Source organism: Chenopodium quinoa, unplaced genomic scaffold, assembly GCF_001683475.1.
Source record: "Chenopodium quinoa cultivar QQ74 unplaced genomic scaffold, ASM168347v1, whole genome shotgun sequence".
NCBI classification, from domain to species: Eukaryota; Viridiplantae; Streptophyta; class Magnoliopsida; order Caryophyllales; family Amaranthaceae; genus Chenopodium; species Chenopodium quinoa.
In genome coordinates this window covers 1,774,996-1,792,956 of record NW_018743021.1, presented here as the reverse complement: position 1 = coordinate 1,792,956, position 17,961 = coordinate 1,774,996, and the positions used below count along the sequence as shown (strand labels likewise).

The following is a 17,961-nucleotide window of genomic DNA, read 5'->3' as shown; positions in this document are numbered from 1 at the left end:
TTTGTAGCATTGTTGGTCATAGATAAGCTAATCTCGGATAGAAAACTATATCTATATAACATACATAAAGAAAATTTCGTAGCATTGTTGGTCATAGATAAGCTAATCTCGGATACAACAATTTTGTGTGGATTTCAAATTTTACAAGCCTCTGAAATATTTTCATGATTTTTGATAAGATTCTAGGTTCGTAATTTGAATACTATCATAATCATTCTAAATACTAAGTATTGCCGCAAACCCTTTGAAAGTGGAGATGATCACCATACTCGATTCGTATTGTTTTAATGGTTTACAATTTCATCTTCTATGAATAGCTTAAGGGCCTCTAATTTACTACACCAATTTAACCTGCTCAATAATTTAAAAACAGACAATAATCGATCACCTTAACAGTTTTTTTAAAATTGTTACAAAATCAATTCAACTTAACAAAATAACGAAACAAAACTATTTTATTGATCGCCGAAATCGATCTTTTAACCCTCACCAAGTCACCAATGCCCATTTAATTTAGCCTCCAAGGCTCCAACATACGCCTTCTCAAGTCTCACTAATTTCATCTGCCCCTCTCCCCTACTTTTAAGTCTTTTGAGTGTGTCCAAAAAAGTCTAAAACCCCAGTTTTTCTCTCTCTAATATCTATACCATGGTCTAACTCTTAATACAGAAATAGTCAAGCATCAAAGTATACTAAGAGAAGGGAATTCAAGAACACACCCAACAACTTACTTACCTTTGTTTCTTCAAATTCTCTCTTATCTGTACTCTATAAAGATATAAAGTATACTCCTCTAAAGAAACCTCCTTTTTCCCATTTACATTTCTGGTAAAGTTGTGCACTTTTTTTTTTTCTTTTAAATAATTTTCTCAAGAATGACTTTGGTTGTGAATGTTCTTAGCTGCATTATTATTGTTATGTATTTTCAGCTTGGTATAATTTCAACATTCTATTCTTTATTTTTCAACATTTTTACATGCATTTTTATATTCTAATGTGATCTTTCTTTTTATATTTCTCTGATTTCTGCAATATTTTATACTGTTCATCTTGATTTCTGTTGTTTTCTTTCTATAGGATCTTACATGGGTTTATTATATTCTTGAATTTCTTTTCCCCAAATTATAAAAATGTTGAATTTTTTTAGTGGGAAATTTGGAAATTGTCTGAAAGATCTTATTTTTCTGGGTAGATTACTGTGATCTAAGAGCATTGGGCACATGATCTGTCTCAATTATAATTTGTCTTTTGCATGGTACAATTTGCCTTTTTTCTTTTTTTAAAAACTTTATTTAATTTTATTTCTTGCTTTCCTTTTAATATTTATCATATTTGTATTTTCTCGTGAATCCTGTGAAGCTTTTTCAATGGACTGTTTCATCTGTATGTGTCAGGTCAATTAGTATAAGCTACTCTCAGATTTAATTTATTTTTCAAAATTAAAAAAAAGGGGTTTATTTTTAAATAGTAGTAGTGTTTAAATTGTTTATCTTTCTTTTTTTTTTTAGAAGCAAATTGTTTATCTTTCTTAACTTTGTACTTTGATCGCTTTTCCAAGGGTTAGTAGTTTGATGTAATCCTTTTTGTTATCAATATTAGTTCTATTCACTTTCCTTTTTCATCCATTTTCGTGTTCTTCTATGAGGTCTTAATGTTTATCATATGTACTTTTTAATTCCGTGCTTAAAAAGAGTAGCAAAAAAATGATGAAGATTCATGTGATTTGCATAAAATGTTGCAGATTTGATATATATATATATATATATATATGTGGTTAATTATCGATTCGCCACATAGCTAAACGATGCGAAACGAGCTATGGTTTGCACTGCCAATGATTTACTGGAGTGGAAGGATTTCCCTAAAGGCCTTAGGATCCTTCTCCTTGATGAGGACACAAATTCTGCTGCTGAGATAAAATCCAAGCTTGAGGAAATGGAGTTTATAGGTTAGATATAAAATCCATTATCATTATACTATGTGCTACTTACTCCCTCCCGATTTAGTTGTCACATTACTAGTTCGGATCACACCATCAGTAAACATGACAACTAATTTCAGACGGAGGGTGTAAATACTGATAAGAGTTATCTTGATTATTTTATTTTTCCCATCTTGTTTTTTTGCAAATATATGTGCTACTATGGCTTAAAAGGGAAATTGCATAACAAACTTATCGAGTTCATTAATGAGTTAGTTCTATCTTATATGATCATACCCTTAAATGGGTCAGTCCTTCAATTTTTCTTTAGGTATTAGTTGTAACAACCTACTTAATTACCTTGATTTAGTATTAAATTCCTTTTAAAAAACTTTGGGTTAGTTTGTTTTGACTTTTCTTCGTATTTAGAGTTTGCTACATCAATACTCATGAATGCTATAATGAGTAATTATTTTATTTGTCTTTGGTGAACAATTATTTGTTCAAACTTCGAAACTTTTGAAGTGAATGATGAAGTAAAGCTATCAATACATTGCACAAATGCACACCTTTCTGCTATCAATAAATGAACTGTATAAACTGCAAAGTCCAATTTTTTTTTTCTTTGATTAGAAACATATTATATTGTGTGAAATATTTTGGTACACTTGTGCAAGATTCTTTTTTGTCAAATCGGTTAACTTTATGTGAAATAATTTAATTTTTTTTTCCCTTTTCTTTCTGAGTTTTTCTTCAAAATTATTGACAATGTGCACTTGTTTCTGTCTAGTTATTGCATTTTCTAGTGAGCATGAAGCTTTAGCTGCTATCTCAGGCAAAACCGAGAGCTTCCATGTCGCCATTGTAGAGGTAATATATTATTAATGATGATATAGATAACGGACTTGCATATTTAATTTCAGATTATTTAAATTACGAATTTATTCTTTTTAGAATTGTATGTATGTGATCTTGAAAAGAGCATCTTGGCTGTCATTTCGTTAAACAACTGCCCCATTATTCTATAATTAAACAAATTCTACGGTTGTTGTCTTGTTGCAAATGATTTGTAAGTGATATGTTTTTTAAATATTTTTTTATCTTATTAACAGGTGAGTATACACAATCGCGATGGGAGATGCAACTTTTTAGAAGCTGCAAAAGATCTTCCTACAATTAGTAAGCATACTTTATGTTGTTAATCATTTGTTAAATCTTTTGTTTGCCTATCACGGACTTGAACACGTGCGAGTATTCATTAAACTAATCAATTAATTGTATAAGTGATCTTTCTCGTTTCAACTTTGGCTTTATTACTTTCACTTAAAAAATAAGTCAGGAATCAAAAGATCAGATAAAACTCTTAAGAGCAATCCGAGTTCAATTCACAACTAAAATAAGTTCAATTGAGTATAGATAATCTAAAAAATTCATTTTTCTGGGTGAGTAAAACGAAACCTTCATCCTCTTATAAGTTCATCACCGTTGGTCTATGAAGTATTTTGGTGAACAGAAAATGTTCTCTATTTGGCTAGGAATACCAAATTCAATTCTTAATGTGAAGTGTTCATTTTTTCCTGGTTACAGTGATATCAAATGAGCAATGCTTAAATACCATGATGAAGTGTATAGCGGTAATTTTTCTTATCAAACATTATTATATTATCATGGTGGCTGCCTGATGTTTGCTTGTCTCAACTATATTTATCCTTCTGTGTTCATGGCAGCTTGGTGCAGTTGAATTCTTAATAAAGCCACTATCGGAAGAGAAACTCCGAAATATATGGCAGCATGTAGTTCATAAGGTCTATCAACTGTTCCCTTTAGTGACAAACATTATCAATGTGAAGAAATATTACTGAAGTTTTTGCATACTGGCAGGCTTTTAATACTAGTGAAAGCACAAAGTCGGAATCACTCAAGTCTGTTAAGGAATTTGTAGGTTCAGTTTTGGAAATCCAGCAGCAAAGTATAGCTACACAAACTCAGGTCTCTGAGGAACTGATAATAGATACAGAAATGGACCAAAATGATCACAGTCAATCAGCTGCTGGTGATAAATTTCCTGCTCCTTCAACTCCCCAAATAAAACAAGGAGGAAGATCTGTGGATGATGGAGACTCTCAAGATCATATGGCCAACAACTCCCCTGTCAAAGAGGGTGCGGAATTTGATGGGGATAACAAATCTGTCGATAATACTAATAATGGCAACTCATTTGCCACAATGGAGGTGGATCCACCTCAGCCAACATCTGTGGTATCTATCAAAGAGGAGGATCGTAGTGATGGTTCTAGGGAGTCGGATAATTCCGTACCCAAGAGCCATGAAAATGAGGATACTACTTATGTTGGTCCTGATAGTGGAAACTTGAATAAGGATTCTAAAAATACACGTGGAACAAAGGGTAGCCGAAAAAAGATTAAGGTAATAATGATATAATACATGGGTTTTTGTAGAAGGTTATATCTATATAACGAGTTTTTCTATGATCATGTGCAATTTGTAGGGAATTAGTAGTTCCATTTATAGCATGATGATGTACGTTATTCAGAATTGTATGTCATCTATGTACTCGAATCATTGGTTGGATAGGGTGGATTTATGTACTTAATCATTGATAAGGTCTATTCATTTCAGGTAGATTGGACACCTGATCTGCATAAAAAATTTGTGCAAGCAGTGGAGCAACTTGGTGTTGATCAAGCCATCCCTTCTCGAATTCTAGAGTTGATGAAAGTGGACGGACTGACTAGACATAATATAGCGAGTCATCTCCAGGTAAGAGGCTCTCTACCTTTCTATTCAAGAGTGATGTATTCTTAGAGTTATGGTTTGGGTGTTAAACTTATTAATGTTATTTTGCAGAAATATAGAATGCATAGAAGACACATATTGCCAAAGCAAGAAGAACGAAGGTGGCCACACCCTAGAGATTCAATACAAAGGAATTACTACGCCCACAGACCAGTGATGGCGTACCCTCCCTATCACACCAATCACAACTTTGCATCCGGGCAAGTCTACCCCATTTGGGGACAACAGGGTTGTCAGCCTCCCAGCTTTCCAATGTGGGGGCCCCCAAGTTATCCTTGGCAGCCTGCTGATCAAAACTGGCCTTGGAAGCCTTACCCTGCGGTAAGACATACCTTGCATATTTTCTTGGAGAACCAATTGCTTCTAACATAACTCATACTTAGATTTTATGACACATTGCTAACTTATCTTTCTTTTTTGGCTTATTTTGATTCAGATGCATGCTGATGCATGGGGTTGCCCTGTGTACCAAACACCTCAGTGCCCACCCTCGGCCTTCCCTCAAGTGAGTTCCATTTGTGTGTTTCAATTTTATCATGTTATAAAGGTTCCCTATAAATTCAATATCATATCATAAATTCGTTCACGTATCCAAACATTAGTTCAGAGTTATCTAATTATAAGGTTCATTTGACAGCAAGCACAAGGGGCATATGGATTTCACAGTAATCCTCATGAAAGCTATGGGAAGAATTCTTCTGATATAAATCCGGTAATTCAACCTTTCCCTCTATTATGCAACTTTCTTACTAATCTAATCTCTAATTGACATTTCTGCCTTGAATCTGTCTACAAGAAAATGACACTCTTGTCCATTATTCAACTTTCGAGGCCTTCTTCCCTGGCAAAGTTGTCATTTTCTTCATTATCGAGTCATGATTTATATATTTTCCGAACTTAATCCTACCCCAATATTTGACCTCCAAAACCGTGATTGTTTTTCATGTCTTGTCCTGTTAGAAAATGTGTAGAATAGACATCATCTGTCTGTGTGTTGCCTTTTGATCTAAACCACAAATTGTCATCCTGTTTTTGGATATTTTTGTAAGCTTTTTTTCGATTGTTTTGTAGTAGTTTTGGAAGGTATAATTCCTGTACTTGAAGTCCAACAACCAATACCCATCATTGTACCCTTTGAACTAGCAAGTGGGTATAATTTAAGACTTGATGTATTGTAGATCAGCAACAGCACATGCTGAATTTATACTAGGACAATAAAATTGGTCCTTTATATAATACACGGATCATCTATTGCAACCCCAAAAAATGCTACTCATACGTGTATTAATGTGTGAATTTTATACAACCTTGAAAACTGATTATCATTCATTAATGGTCCCTTCAACACTATCTTGGTAATGTGGTCCTTTAAAACCATTGTTATTCAAGCTTTTCTATATAAAATGAAAATCATTATGTAATACTCCATGTCCGAACCTCATAATCATGTACTATGTATATTTGTACGTAGTATATGACTTTATCTTACAAAGTTAACTATATGTCTGTCCTTTTACTCCATTCTCAAGAAGGTTAATTGTATGCGTAGCTTACTGGAGCGTGAACTTTCTTCATAATACTGATGTCGATTGTAGAAAAATTGCGTAGCTGGCTAAAATTGACTTGGATTAGGGTGTATAAACTGATGTGACAATCCTAGTATTATAACTCATAACAGTATCTAAAATGGTGGGTGGCCCATGATCATTTTACTTAAGAATTTTAATTTACTACTTCGTGTATGATTACTTAAATGATATAATTCCCCTGGATGAATCTAATGATAATGGTGTTGTATGCAGAAAGACGAGGTAATCGACAAGGTGGTTAAGGAGGCGATAAGCAAGCCGTGGTTGCCACTACCAATAGGGCTAAAGCCACCATCAACTGATAGTGTACTAGCTGAACTCTCTAGGCAAGGAATTTCAATCATACCTCCCCACATCAACGGGCACCATCCATGCTGACTTGGCACATTAATGCAAGAAGGGCCCATGTAAGGAGGATCTGATGCTGTCAAACAGAATAGCACAGTTGACAAGTGTCATGGTCCCCTTAGTCGCCGATTTTTCCTAATCGGGCGATCCAGGTTCGCCCACGTATGCAACCTTAGAACCACAGAGATATTAATGGCTGTAAATAGAGCTGACATGAATTTGAGTTGATGATATTGGGGTGGTGGGTAGGTCATGGAAAAAAATTATATGATCAGATTGATCATAATGGAAAGAGAAATTAAAGGGGTGGTGAGTGTGAATGTGATGGGTGCATCATTGTTTCAATGTTTGTTGTTTCTTGTTGGTGGGATGAAAAAGGGTCCTACAGATCTGATGGAGAGTACTATTTTCTGAAGGAATTGTCCCTTAATTTGTAGGACTAGTGATAAAAAATTTTCCCATTATAAAAACTTTTTAACACAGTAATAATAAAAGGTAGATAGCTTTTGAAGATTGCTCATGTCTTCTTAGATATGTTTTTCCATGTGCTTTATTCTTCCTTACACCATGTTGTGAAATTTGTGATTAGGGGTGCTTATGATGTGAGTCGAGTTCGAGTTTGGGTTATCTCGACTCGACTCGTTAACATATCGAGTTGACCTTAATCGAGTTGAGTTTTGACTGAGTTGAGCTTTGACCGAGTCGATCTTGAGTAGCTTGTTAATTGATTTGGTCTTAGTAGAACCTCTTATATAGTGTAATATTTGTTCCTTCTCTTTAATTTTGTATTATAAGAAATATACATGTGATGATATGAGTACGTAAATGTTATATATTTATTATTTATTATTGCAAAATATATAAAGTTTTTGAATCAAAATATTTTTATTTTTATTAAATATAATAATGTATAAAAGAATCGAGTTTCTTACGAGTTTTCGAGTCGAATATTGAACTACTCGACTCGACTCATTAAACATTTCGCGACAATCTCGAGCTCGAGTTGAGCTAACTCGAGTCGATTTTTGACCGATCTTTGCCTGAGTCGAGCTCGGGTAGCTCGCGAGTTGTCTCGTCTCATAAGAATCCCTATTTATGATTGTCGTTCTTGTCTATTATACATCTGGTGTACCATGTTGTGAAATGACTTTTATTTAACACAATAAGTTTTGACTTTACTATTATTCACATAAGTCAATTTGACTTTCTTTTTTATACTTAAGAAAATATAGACAAAGTGTTGTTAGATTCGTCTCATGCGAATTTTCCAAAAAAATAAAATCTTATAGATTATCGAAGATATTATAATTCGAAATCATGCCTTGACAAATGTGTATGAAGAAATGTGTAAAGTAAAATGAAACAAAAAATTGTATCATCTCTATTTTATAAAAATGAGAGTGTTAGAATTTGTTTGCTCATTTATTAATTGAGCAAAAATTAATGATCAAATAATCCAGGGTGTACAGAACAGTCTCTCTGATAGTGCTTGGATGAAGGGGATCTTAATCATCTTATTATTTACCAAGAACAAGAATTTTAATTCTTTTATGTTGCATAATTTTTTTTTTCTTCTCTAATCTATTAATTATCCCCTCCGTTTTTTAATACTTACTCCACTTTTTATTTCTGGCCGTTTTTAATTACTTAATTCATTTTCATAATTGGAAAGTTTTACATTTTGTAATTCATTTCTTTTCCTAGTAAAACCAGCATAAATTATATTTTATTAATTTCTTATTCTCTCTTCTTCAATCTCTCAACTAATTTTGCTTTTTATAATTTTTTATTCTTTCACCCCCACTACCTTTATATTTTATTACTTTCTACAACTTCTCTTAAAACTCCGCGCATGGAGAAATAATGCAAGTATTTAAAAACGGAGGGAGTAATACACATAATTTTTTTTTCCAGCCAATATGCCATGATGACATGTTCATAAAAAAATAAATAAATTATGATGTAGAAAACTTTCTTACTCCATACGGAGTATTATAAACAAATCTCACAACATATTTGTTTAATAAAACTGTGCATTGCACGGGAATTAAACTAGTTTCTCAAAAAAAATAAAAAAATAAAAAAATAAAAATTGTAAACCTTATCATGTGGTAAAGGCTATAAGTTCAGGTTGTTTATGTCATTCTGTGAGGACTGTGACCCATAAACTTTTGGACTTTTGGTTCACTTTCTTTATTGGGCTAAGCCCAATTCAGAATGGTTCAACTCCTGATCATAAATGGTTACTTGTTATTAGTAGTTTTCCATCCATCAGCCCATTTCAGTGAGGGGATGGGTTTACTAACTTTATCCAGATGAAAATCCAAAAAAAAAAAAATAAAAAAAAAAAATAATAATAATAAAAAAAAACCTCTTAATTCTTAATGTAGGCCCATTTAACCATATTCTCACATGATCTAAGGCCTGAGGCTATGCAATGCAGTTATGCCCCAATGCTTAATTAGATAAGAGTTTGTTCTCCTTGTCTAAAAAAAGGTATTTATGATAATCCAATGAGTCAATGTGACAAAATGTTAGTGTTATTTTAATTTCAACGATAATACATAAGAAAATATTATAGGACGAAATCATATTAGATTCACCTAAATCCACCTAAGTAATACCTTCAATTTAGATAATTCAAATACATTGCATACATAATGAGTTAGGATTTGAAGCTTTGATCAATTCAATGTTTAAGCTTGTAGTGTAGAATATGCCATATTATTTATATCAAACTATAAAAGGATACTAGTTAAGTATCGATATAAACCAAAACAGATGATGTAAAAATATAAGAATAAAGATAAAGGTAATGTAAATAATGTGATTTTTTATACATATAAATATAAGATTAATTCCCGTCAAAAGAAATATAAGATTAATTATTACGTGCCCCTCCGCACATGTGAAAAACGATACGAAGAATTACTAGAAGCAACGATTGTCACGACATTGCTAGATATATACTATAAAAACAAGTACTCAATCAATGAACTGATAATGTACGTAGGTGTACGCGTAACCTTATCCCGTTCCTGTTAGTTAGCACTAAGCACTTAGCAGTATTATATCAGCGTGTTACTAACATGTCCTCATTGAAGATGGAACTCAAATCCTGTTGACTTGATCACTGCTTCACTCAAACTGTTTTTGAATGGCAGTTTGATTTCAGTTTGAACTTGCTAAGTAACCCAAATGTAGGTAGGTACTGAAATTAGCTTAGTTTCTGTTTTTTTTTTCTTGGTCACCAACACTCCAAGCTTAGGTTGGTAATATGGTTTTTACAAAGTTGTATTGACATCGACTAGTATGAATTCAATAAATTTGAAAAAACTAAAGAAAACCTATTAAGTTTGATGTGTTATACCTTATACTCAATTACTCACAATAAATGGAGATTGATTTTGAAAGTTTACACATCTTTGACTTCTGATGAATTTTACAATTAACATTGATTATCGTTAATACAATAGTATATTTTTGCTCAATTTTGTTAAATTTATTAAACTTAGGACATGTTCTCTTCATCTTAATTTCAGTCACTTCAGTTTCAATCAGTTCAGTTCAGTTCAATTTACTTCAGTTTCTAAGGGTCTGTACTCATTGACTGAACTGAATTGAACTGAGCTGAACTGAAGTGAAATGAATATTTTATAAGAGAAGAAAATTAGGAGCTGAACTGAGCTGAGCTGAACTGAACTGAACTGAACTGAATTTCAACGTAAGAGAACAAGCCCTAATTTCTTTCTCTCATAAAATATTCAGATCAGTTCAGTTCAACTTCAATCTAGTTTGTTCAGTTCAGTTTACTTCAGTTTCAATCAGTTTCTAATTTCTTTCTCTCATAAAATATTCATATCAATTCAGTTCAACTTCAATATGTTTTATTCTATTCAGTTCATTAGAATATACCCTTACAATATAAAATGCTTTAAAAGAAAAAAAAAATTACAAACCAAAAGCCAAAATCCAAAATTTTGTTGACTTATATAAATAAATAAAAACCATAAAAAAAAAGCCATAATGCGCCCAAACGACGCCGTCCATCATGTCATCTTCCATCCATAAAGCTACAAAACTCGAGCACCTAACACCAAAACACGTCGTTTAAACACACACCTCACTTAAATTTCCCATTATACCCTTCATCCCCATCCTCATCACTTCATCTTTATAGGGGCAAAAATGTCATTCCATATTAATTTAGTTTTCTCTATCATCGAGGATTATCACCAGCTAGATATAGCAAAAAAGTTAAAAACTATTTCCACTTTTTTCTCTCTCCTCAAAAATTCTTTACTTTCTCTCTCATCGAAGAACTCAAATTATCAAGCTTTTTAATTTTCTTGTATCATCCCGATTTCTTCAACCTGTAAGTATAATACTCTTAGATTCTTCAACTAGTTTTTTCCGCTTTTTTAAATTTTAATTATCCTGGATTTATTTGATTTTATTATTATTCTGATTACTATGATCTAATTTTGATTTAGTTTTCTTAATTGTTTCACATAATTACCTTACAAAAAATTAAAAAAAAACCCCTTCAATTCACTTTATTTTTTCAAATTTGATAATGTTGATTTCTGATTAAATTTCCCATTTTTCTTGCTATTATTTGCTATTTATGCTGATTTATTTGGCAATTTTTCTGTAGTTTAGATTAATTTGTGTTATCTATTGTTGTTTGAGCTCTGGATTAATTCTACAATAATAATGTTGATTGCAGGAGGCGATTTTGTTGGATTGGTGATTAGAAAGAAGGTTTATTGTAAATTATAAGAAATGGGGTGTCAAGGGTTTTGGGGGTGTTTGTTGAAATTATTGAATTTTTTGATGACCCTTGTGGGGTTGGCAATGGTGGGATATGGGATTTACTTGTTTGTAATGTACAAGCAAGCGTCACCGGATTCCGGTCCTCCACCAGTTAGTCCTGATGAGCCACTGATTCAGTTCGGTCGCCCTTTGATCATGTCTGTATCGTTGTTGTCGAATAACGTTTTCGATAATCTTCCTAAAGCTTGGTATGTATGTTAGTATCACTGCTTTGCTAAATCATGTTTGTGGTTGTTATGTTCATAACTTTCTAGTTCCTACATTGGTGTGCTTTAGTTCTTGCAGGTTTGTTTGTTCTTGCTTAATGCTAATGCAAATGTCTACCTATTATTTGGCTGTGGTTGTGAATTTGTGATGAAGTTTTAAAATTTTAATCACAGAAAAGAGATATTCAGACTAAATAATCGGTGTTCAGCTGATATGACCTTATTTCATGAGAGGGTATTTGGTTAGTTTTAAGAGGACTAGAAGAATGTCGTTGTTTGAACTAGAGTAGTTGTGAATTGTGGAGGAATTTATTAAGGCTTTTCTGGTGAGGGTCACTGAATTTTGTATTATTTCTCTCTTCATCGCAGAAGGCAAAAAGCAATTTTCTTGGGTAAAGACGTGATCACTAGATATTAGATATGTCTTTGGCCAAAGTTTTTAAGGTTGATAAATGATAAATTCATGAGGCAAACATTCTGATTCTTGCTCCCTTTAGATGTTTCATTAATTTCAATGCACACCACTACCCCCCGGAGGAAGAGAAAAGGAAAGAGAAGTGTATAAATAGAAAGCTTTGTTGTCTAGTGTCCTCCCTGAGTCCCTGTATGTTGATTTCTTTTTATTTCTTAGACTGTGTATATATGATTGATGGTAGATTGTTAGATTAGTTTGCTAGTAGAAAATTTATCAACATTTTGCAGATACATCTTCTAAACTAGAAAATCGTACATATATTAACAATTTTACCTCACAACATTGATGAAGACACATGTTACAAATCTCAAGGTCAAATCAGGTGGATATCTTCCTAGAACTTACCTCCCAAAGAATTTTGTAAATTGGGTTTGCACAAAGTTTTGTTCATTCCTCTCTCCTTTGTCTGGTTCAAGGCTAATTTCATTGCAAGTTGTAGCTTTATTTTATTAGAACTTTATTTTCTTCTTGCCCTCTTTGCTGGAAACCAGTCAAGCACTGCCCTCCAGGAGACTTTTGCTTACAATTTTTAGTTCTCCTTCAGCCATTGTTGTTTTGATCTGTCTTTATTGTCTATCTGAGACCTATAGAAGATTTAGTTTACATAACATGATATTATGAATTTAGATGCCTCTTGCCCACTAGTTAGTTGGTAATGTTATTGTGCCCGGTGGCATTGGTGTTGTTCCTGCTGCCTGTAGTCCTTTATCCTATCAGTTGTTTGCATTTTTCCGTTGCTGTCTTCTGGTGGCATGATCTGCCTCAATTTTACTGTCATATGTGGTACTTTAATATCAGCAAGGCTACTTTTGTTGGTGCTGAAGTTGTGGGCCTATCCTGGTTCAAAGTTGTTTTGGCTTTTGCATTTTAATTGTCTACTTTTATGCATCTATTCGTATATGTTGTCAGTTACTTCGTTTCCCAGTTCCTTATAAGAGTAATAGACTGCTATGACTGTCTTAGGATTCTAAGGTGGGTGTGGTTTCCCCTTTGCGGGAGGTCTTGGGGTTCATCTAGCTTTAGATGCAATTGTAGATTGTAGCATAGATATTTCTTGTTACTCTCCTGCCCCATGATAATAATTACTTCATTTTTCATTGGCGTTCATACATTTTGACTATGGTGATCATCATATTCTTTCCTTATTCCTTCCATGGTAAAGAAAGTTCTTTCACTCCTCTTGTCTCACTACATGGATCCACCCACTTATACTACTTTATATATATATAATTGTAGTTATGCCTAAAAAATTCTCATTGCTACCCAAAAAATAAAAAATGGACTCACTTTCCATAAATTTTCTCCTTTACTTGAAATCTGTTTCTACACTAAATATGAAGAATGGAAGATCAATTGGAAACGGAGGGAGTATGAAGGGGTGGCTTGAGTTTTGATGATAGTTTCCACAATGAGACTAGAGTTAGGGTTTCTTTGTGCTTCTTCCTATATTCATGATTGTACCTCAATGCTGCTTTCAGTTTTGGGAATTCTGTTACTTATCAAAACAGCTAAAGTATATTATGAATATAGTGTGAATGGGGCAAATTAGTTGCCAATGCTCAAGTATGAGCTGATAAGATCTGTTTTCCATTGTATTATAGCAACAAAATCTTAAGAGGGGGATCACTCATGTGGGTTAGTCACTTAGTCCCACTAGGTGATACACTAATGATTAGTGCTAGGAAACCCAAACCTATGCCTTTGTTTATTGCAGATTTTAAGCTTAAAAATGATGCCATTATTTATTTATGATGATTATGTCTGCATGATAGCCCAAGCTCCGAAGTACTGTGCCATCACTTCTGGGGCTGTGGAGCATTCATTATTTATATTTAGTCCAATTAATAATCTGGAATCATCATTGCAAGCATTGATGTGCATTGCTTTCCTCCTTTATCCTGTTTGTTGCTCATGTTCTTTGAATGTTATCTATTATCTTGCAGGTTCATATACTTATTTATTGGTGTCGGAGCTGTTCTTTTTATTATATCATGTTTTGGCTGCATAGGAGCTTCGACGAAGAATGGGTGCTGTCTCTCTACTGTATCCTTGTAAATTAATTTTTAATATTTAAATTTTTAGGACTCTATTATCTAACTGATTAACATTCTTTGATCCTATTTGTGTTGATTTCATTGGCGAGCTACCTGTTATCATCTAGCTGGTTTTATGCTGCTTGGACTTCTTGTTTGGCACCAAGGGCTTATTTGCCAGGACTGGGTTGATTTAATTTCTTTTTAATTCCGGTTCTGTATATCTTATTACCTCACTATTGTCTATTGGGTGTATCTCTCAATTTCTCTCTCATTACTTGAGTCAATATCATCCTGGCACCTTCACATTTTCTGTGTATTCATCCTGGTACCCTATTGTATGTGTTCTATGCATAACCTATGCTAAGTTACAATAACAATCAACTCAATTTAATTAGTTTAAAAAATGTAACTAGTAATATTAGTATGAAAGACGAAAGTCCCTCTCATTATTTTAAGTATATAGTCCTCTAATCTGATTTGGATGACAAATGTCGTATTCCTTAACCATACATAGTATGCTGTGTTCATAATTTTGTTGATTTTGTTGGAGCTTGGATGTGCAGCCTTCATATTCTTCGACAAAGATTGGGATCATGTAAGTGCTCTTTATATTGATTTCATGGTAATGAATACTGTTGTTTATTGTCTGAACTAACCCGTGTCTTGCTTTTCAGAAAATCCCCGCTGACAAAACTGGAACCTTTGATATGATTAATGACTTCCTGGACGATCATTGGTCTATTGCCAAGTGGGTTATTCTTGGGGTTGTTGTTTTTGAGGTAAGTGCTTCAATATATCAAAAACTTTTCTTTCAAATGGAACTCTTACAGCTTAAACTTTATCTCAAAATAGCAATGGTGTGTGGTGGGGTACATAGGAATACAGGAACTAAACCTATAAATTATTGAGGGTATTTTGTGACATGGAATGTTTATTAGTCCAATTTCCCATGAGCCCAAATTTTGTATGCAGTCAATGCAGATATGCTATTTTGCTTATACTTATTTGTCTTTCGAAAGTGATAACCTCTGTGTAAACATCTCCATTGTATAAAAGGCTCAAGGAGTATCAAGGCGTTTCAGACTTTCCTGCACCTAAGGCGTGCCTCATTGAAGTGAGGCTCATATAATAGACAATATAAAAAAAAAATTATGAATGCGCCTTATCAAAATCGCCTCACCTCGACCACTAAAGGCGCAGGACCCCTAACGCCTTGCTCCTCTGCGCCTAGGCATATGCCTTTTCAAAGACTGCACAACTCTAAAACAAAATGGAGGAGATAAAGAAAAGGAAAAGAAAAAGGTAAGCATAATTTTCTGGATAAGTGGTTAGCAAGAATGTGCCTCTAGTGGAGAGAAATTGAGATGACTAGTTGAATATGAATTGTTCTTGAGTCACAGTGCTGAAATTCTCTGTTGCTTGTGAGATTTTGGTTTTGCAAGTGGTACAGCCGAGAAAAGTGAATAAAATGAGAGGAGTCATAAGATAACTAAGTAATACTGAGAGTCTGAGATGTGAGAAGTACTATTTATACATGCCAGGTAGCTTTCATTGTTTTGTACCATCTCACAAGTTTCAAACTCTTTTGGGCTTAAAAAACGCTATGGCCTATCAATAAGAAGAGATGGAGAGTATCATGTAGTGGATTGAATCTTCTAGAACTACAATGCTACACTCCTGAAATTGCTTGTGAGATTGGATTTTGCACTAAAGAAAAAGGACAAGAGAAGAGATTTGAACAGGAGGGGCACACAAGGCTGTCAGAGGAAAAAATTGAGATATGCCTAGTACATACTAGCAGGGTATACTCTGGTATCTTCGTTGTTATAATTGTACTATAATATGAATTACCAACTCTTTCGAGCATAACAACAGATGAACAAAGAGTCTTGGTAACACTTAAACTCCTTGATTCAGTCATGCTACTTCATTTTGGGATCAGATGCCTGACATAATTTCAAACATGTTAACTGAATTGAACTTGGGATGATTTGAAAGGTCGATTGGGTATTTATTCTGAAAGAAGTTAATGATTTGGTACCTTAATTTCTGATCAGAATTTCAAGTTTTGGTATAGACTTGGACATCCCTGCTGATGTATTCTGACTAGAAAGTACAAACGGCTGCCTAATGGTGTTAGTAATGTTGCTAATGTTACACTTGTTAAATTTTTTTGCCTTGTCTACTACTACGACCTTGACACCCACATGTAGGTGGCTGAAGCTGAATGAGGACTGTTAATCATTTAATTCATTTATGTATTAGGGATTTAGGGGTAGGAATCAGTGATCATTAATTTGAGCTAGTAATTGACTGAATAGAAGTTTGTTTGTTTAAAAAGCTCAGATCAACGAGGGCCATAGGCTTTATGTTCAAGCACCCTTGGGTGCTCCAAGTGTTGAAAATATTACGAATTACTGTTATTATTATTTTATATAGTATAACCTTTTCTATTCCATGCATTGATGTTTTGAATTTTTCTAATTTTCCAGGCAGCATTGTTCTTGTTAACTGTCATTGTTAGATCAATGAACAGGCCTGCTGATTATGACAGTGATGAGGAGTTCATCAACCCAAGGCAGACTGTTAAGCAACCTCTTATTAACAGGCCACCTCCTGCAACTGGTGTACCTGTTACTGGCTCTGCTGACCAGAGGCCCGGCAGGAATGATGCTTGGAGTGCACGTATGAGGGAAAAGGTGTGACTAAAAATATGCCTTTTGCATGCAGAGATTTTCCTTTTAGATGTATTCTTTATATCTTTTGTTCCTTTTTCCTCATTTTTCTATCTGGAATGATTGTAATCCAGTATGGGCTTGACACTTCGGAATTCACTTACAACCCATCAGAGTCAGGCCGGTACCAGCAGCCGGCTGGCCAGGCACCATCAGAAGGAGGCCGCTGCTCCATCATGTAAAAAAGTGAAGCATTGTTCTTTGTTGCTGAGCAAGTCTGGCATATTAGCAAAATTGAGATCCTTCAAGAATGGTGTGAAAAGCTCCCATTTGTATCAGGGCAAAATCAACTTGACAAGTTTGGTGTGTAAAATTCACATTTTTCAGGTGTTTTTTTCCTCATCTGATTTTACCTAGACCGAGAGAATCTTCCTTTCAGTACAGTTCATTTGGTGTAAAATGTGCACATAGTTGTGTTATGGTCCCGTGTTTGAGTCATTTCTCACTTCTAAGACTTCTGATCCTTAACTAAGCGTGAAAGTTCTTTTTTTGTTTTTTTACGAGTAAATTTTTAAATTTTGTTGGTTTTGATGGCCTGCAGAGGCTTATCTACCGGCTTGTTATTCTTCCTCGATCATGGTCAGTTGAACTAGTTTTCGAATATTTGATGATAAGTAGAATCCCCACCTTGATGATGGACTGATGGATACCCGCACCACAGCACTTGAATGGGATGTTATTATCGGGAATCCTTAATAGATAATTAGATATGCCTCCCCCCACACAATAAAGGGAGAAAAAACCCCCAAAAAAACCCAAAAAAAATAAAATAAAAGGTCATAAGAAAATTATTTGCTCCATAAAGTATTAGAAAGGGATGCTTCAAAAAAAAAAAAAAAAAAAAAAGTATTAGAAAGGGACTTTTAATTTCAATGGGAAGACTATACAATTACGAATTTTTAGACGGTGTGTTATCAATTGGGCCGAAATTTTCCAATATAAATGCGAAGTTGATAATGCACACTCCAAGTTGCACATCAAACCCATACCAAACCCAA

The 17,961-nt window shown here is 33.9% G+C and overlaps 2 protein-coding genes across 2 annotated transcripts; both read left to right on the top strand.

Moving 5' to 3' along the window:
- Positions 1–465: 465 nt before the first annotated feature.
- On the top strand, positions 466–7,207 carry LOC110730231 (two-component response regulator-like APRR2). The gene is made up of 12 exons (XM_021910013.1): positions 466–828; positions 1,742–1,948; positions 2,712–2,791; positions 3,034–3,100; positions 3,509–3,555; positions 3,649–3,726; positions 3,803–4,348; positions 4,562–4,702; positions 4,790–5,059; positions 5,175–5,243; positions 5,376–5,450; positions 6,541–7,207. Exons 2-12 carry the CDS (start codon positions 1,819–1,821, stop codon positions 6,703–6,705), a joined length of 1,668 nt encoding a protein of 555 aa, XP_021765705.1. The 5' UTR covers positions 466–828; positions 1,742–1,818; the 3' UTR covers positions 6,706–7,207.
- Positions 7,208–10,893: 3,686 nt separating this feature from the next.
- LOC110730229 (tobamovirus multiplication protein 2A-like) lies at positions 10,894–17,463 on the top strand. The gene is made up of 7 exons (XM_021910012.1): positions 10,894–11,050; positions 11,405–11,699; positions 14,136–14,235; positions 14,743–14,823; positions 14,903–15,007; positions 16,721–16,927; positions 17,038–17,463. Exons 2-7 carry the CDS (start codon positions 11,461–11,463, stop codon positions 17,143–17,145), a joined length of 840 nt encoding a protein of 279 aa, XP_021765704.1. The 5' UTR covers positions 10,894–11,050; positions 11,405–11,460; the 3' UTR covers positions 17,146–17,463.
- Positions 17,464–17,961: the final 498 nt, after the last annotated feature.

What these genes read in the sequence shown, in the direction of transcription:
- LOC110730231 (XM_021910013.1), top strand. Translation starts at nt 1,819, where the DNA reads ATGGTTTGCACTGCCAATGATTTACTGGAGTGGAAGGATTTCCCTAAA. An exon ending in TCCATGTCGCCATTGTAGAG is followed by an intron (nt 2,792 to 3,033) that starts GTAATATATTAT and finishes TCTTATTAACAG; the next exon opens with GTGAGTATACACAATCGCGA. An exon ending in AAAAGATCTTCCTACAATTA is followed by an intron (nt 3,101 to 3,508) that starts GTAAGCATACTT and finishes TCCTGGTTACAG; the next exon opens with TGATATCAAATGAGCAATGC.
- LOC110730229 (XM_021910012.1), top strand. Translation starts at nt 11,461, where the DNA reads ATGGGGTGTCAAGGGTTTTGGGGGTGTTTGTTGAAATTATTGAATTTT. An exon ending in GATAATCTTCCTAAAGCTTG is followed by an intron (nt 11,700 to 14,135) that starts GTATGTATGTTA and finishes ATTATCTTGCAG; the next exon opens with GTTCATATACTTATTTATTG. An exon ending in TTGGGGTTGTTGTTTTTGAG is followed by an intron (nt 15,008 to 16,720) that starts GTAAGTGCTTCA and finishes CTAATTTTCCAG; the next exon opens with GCAGCATTGTTCTTGTTAAC.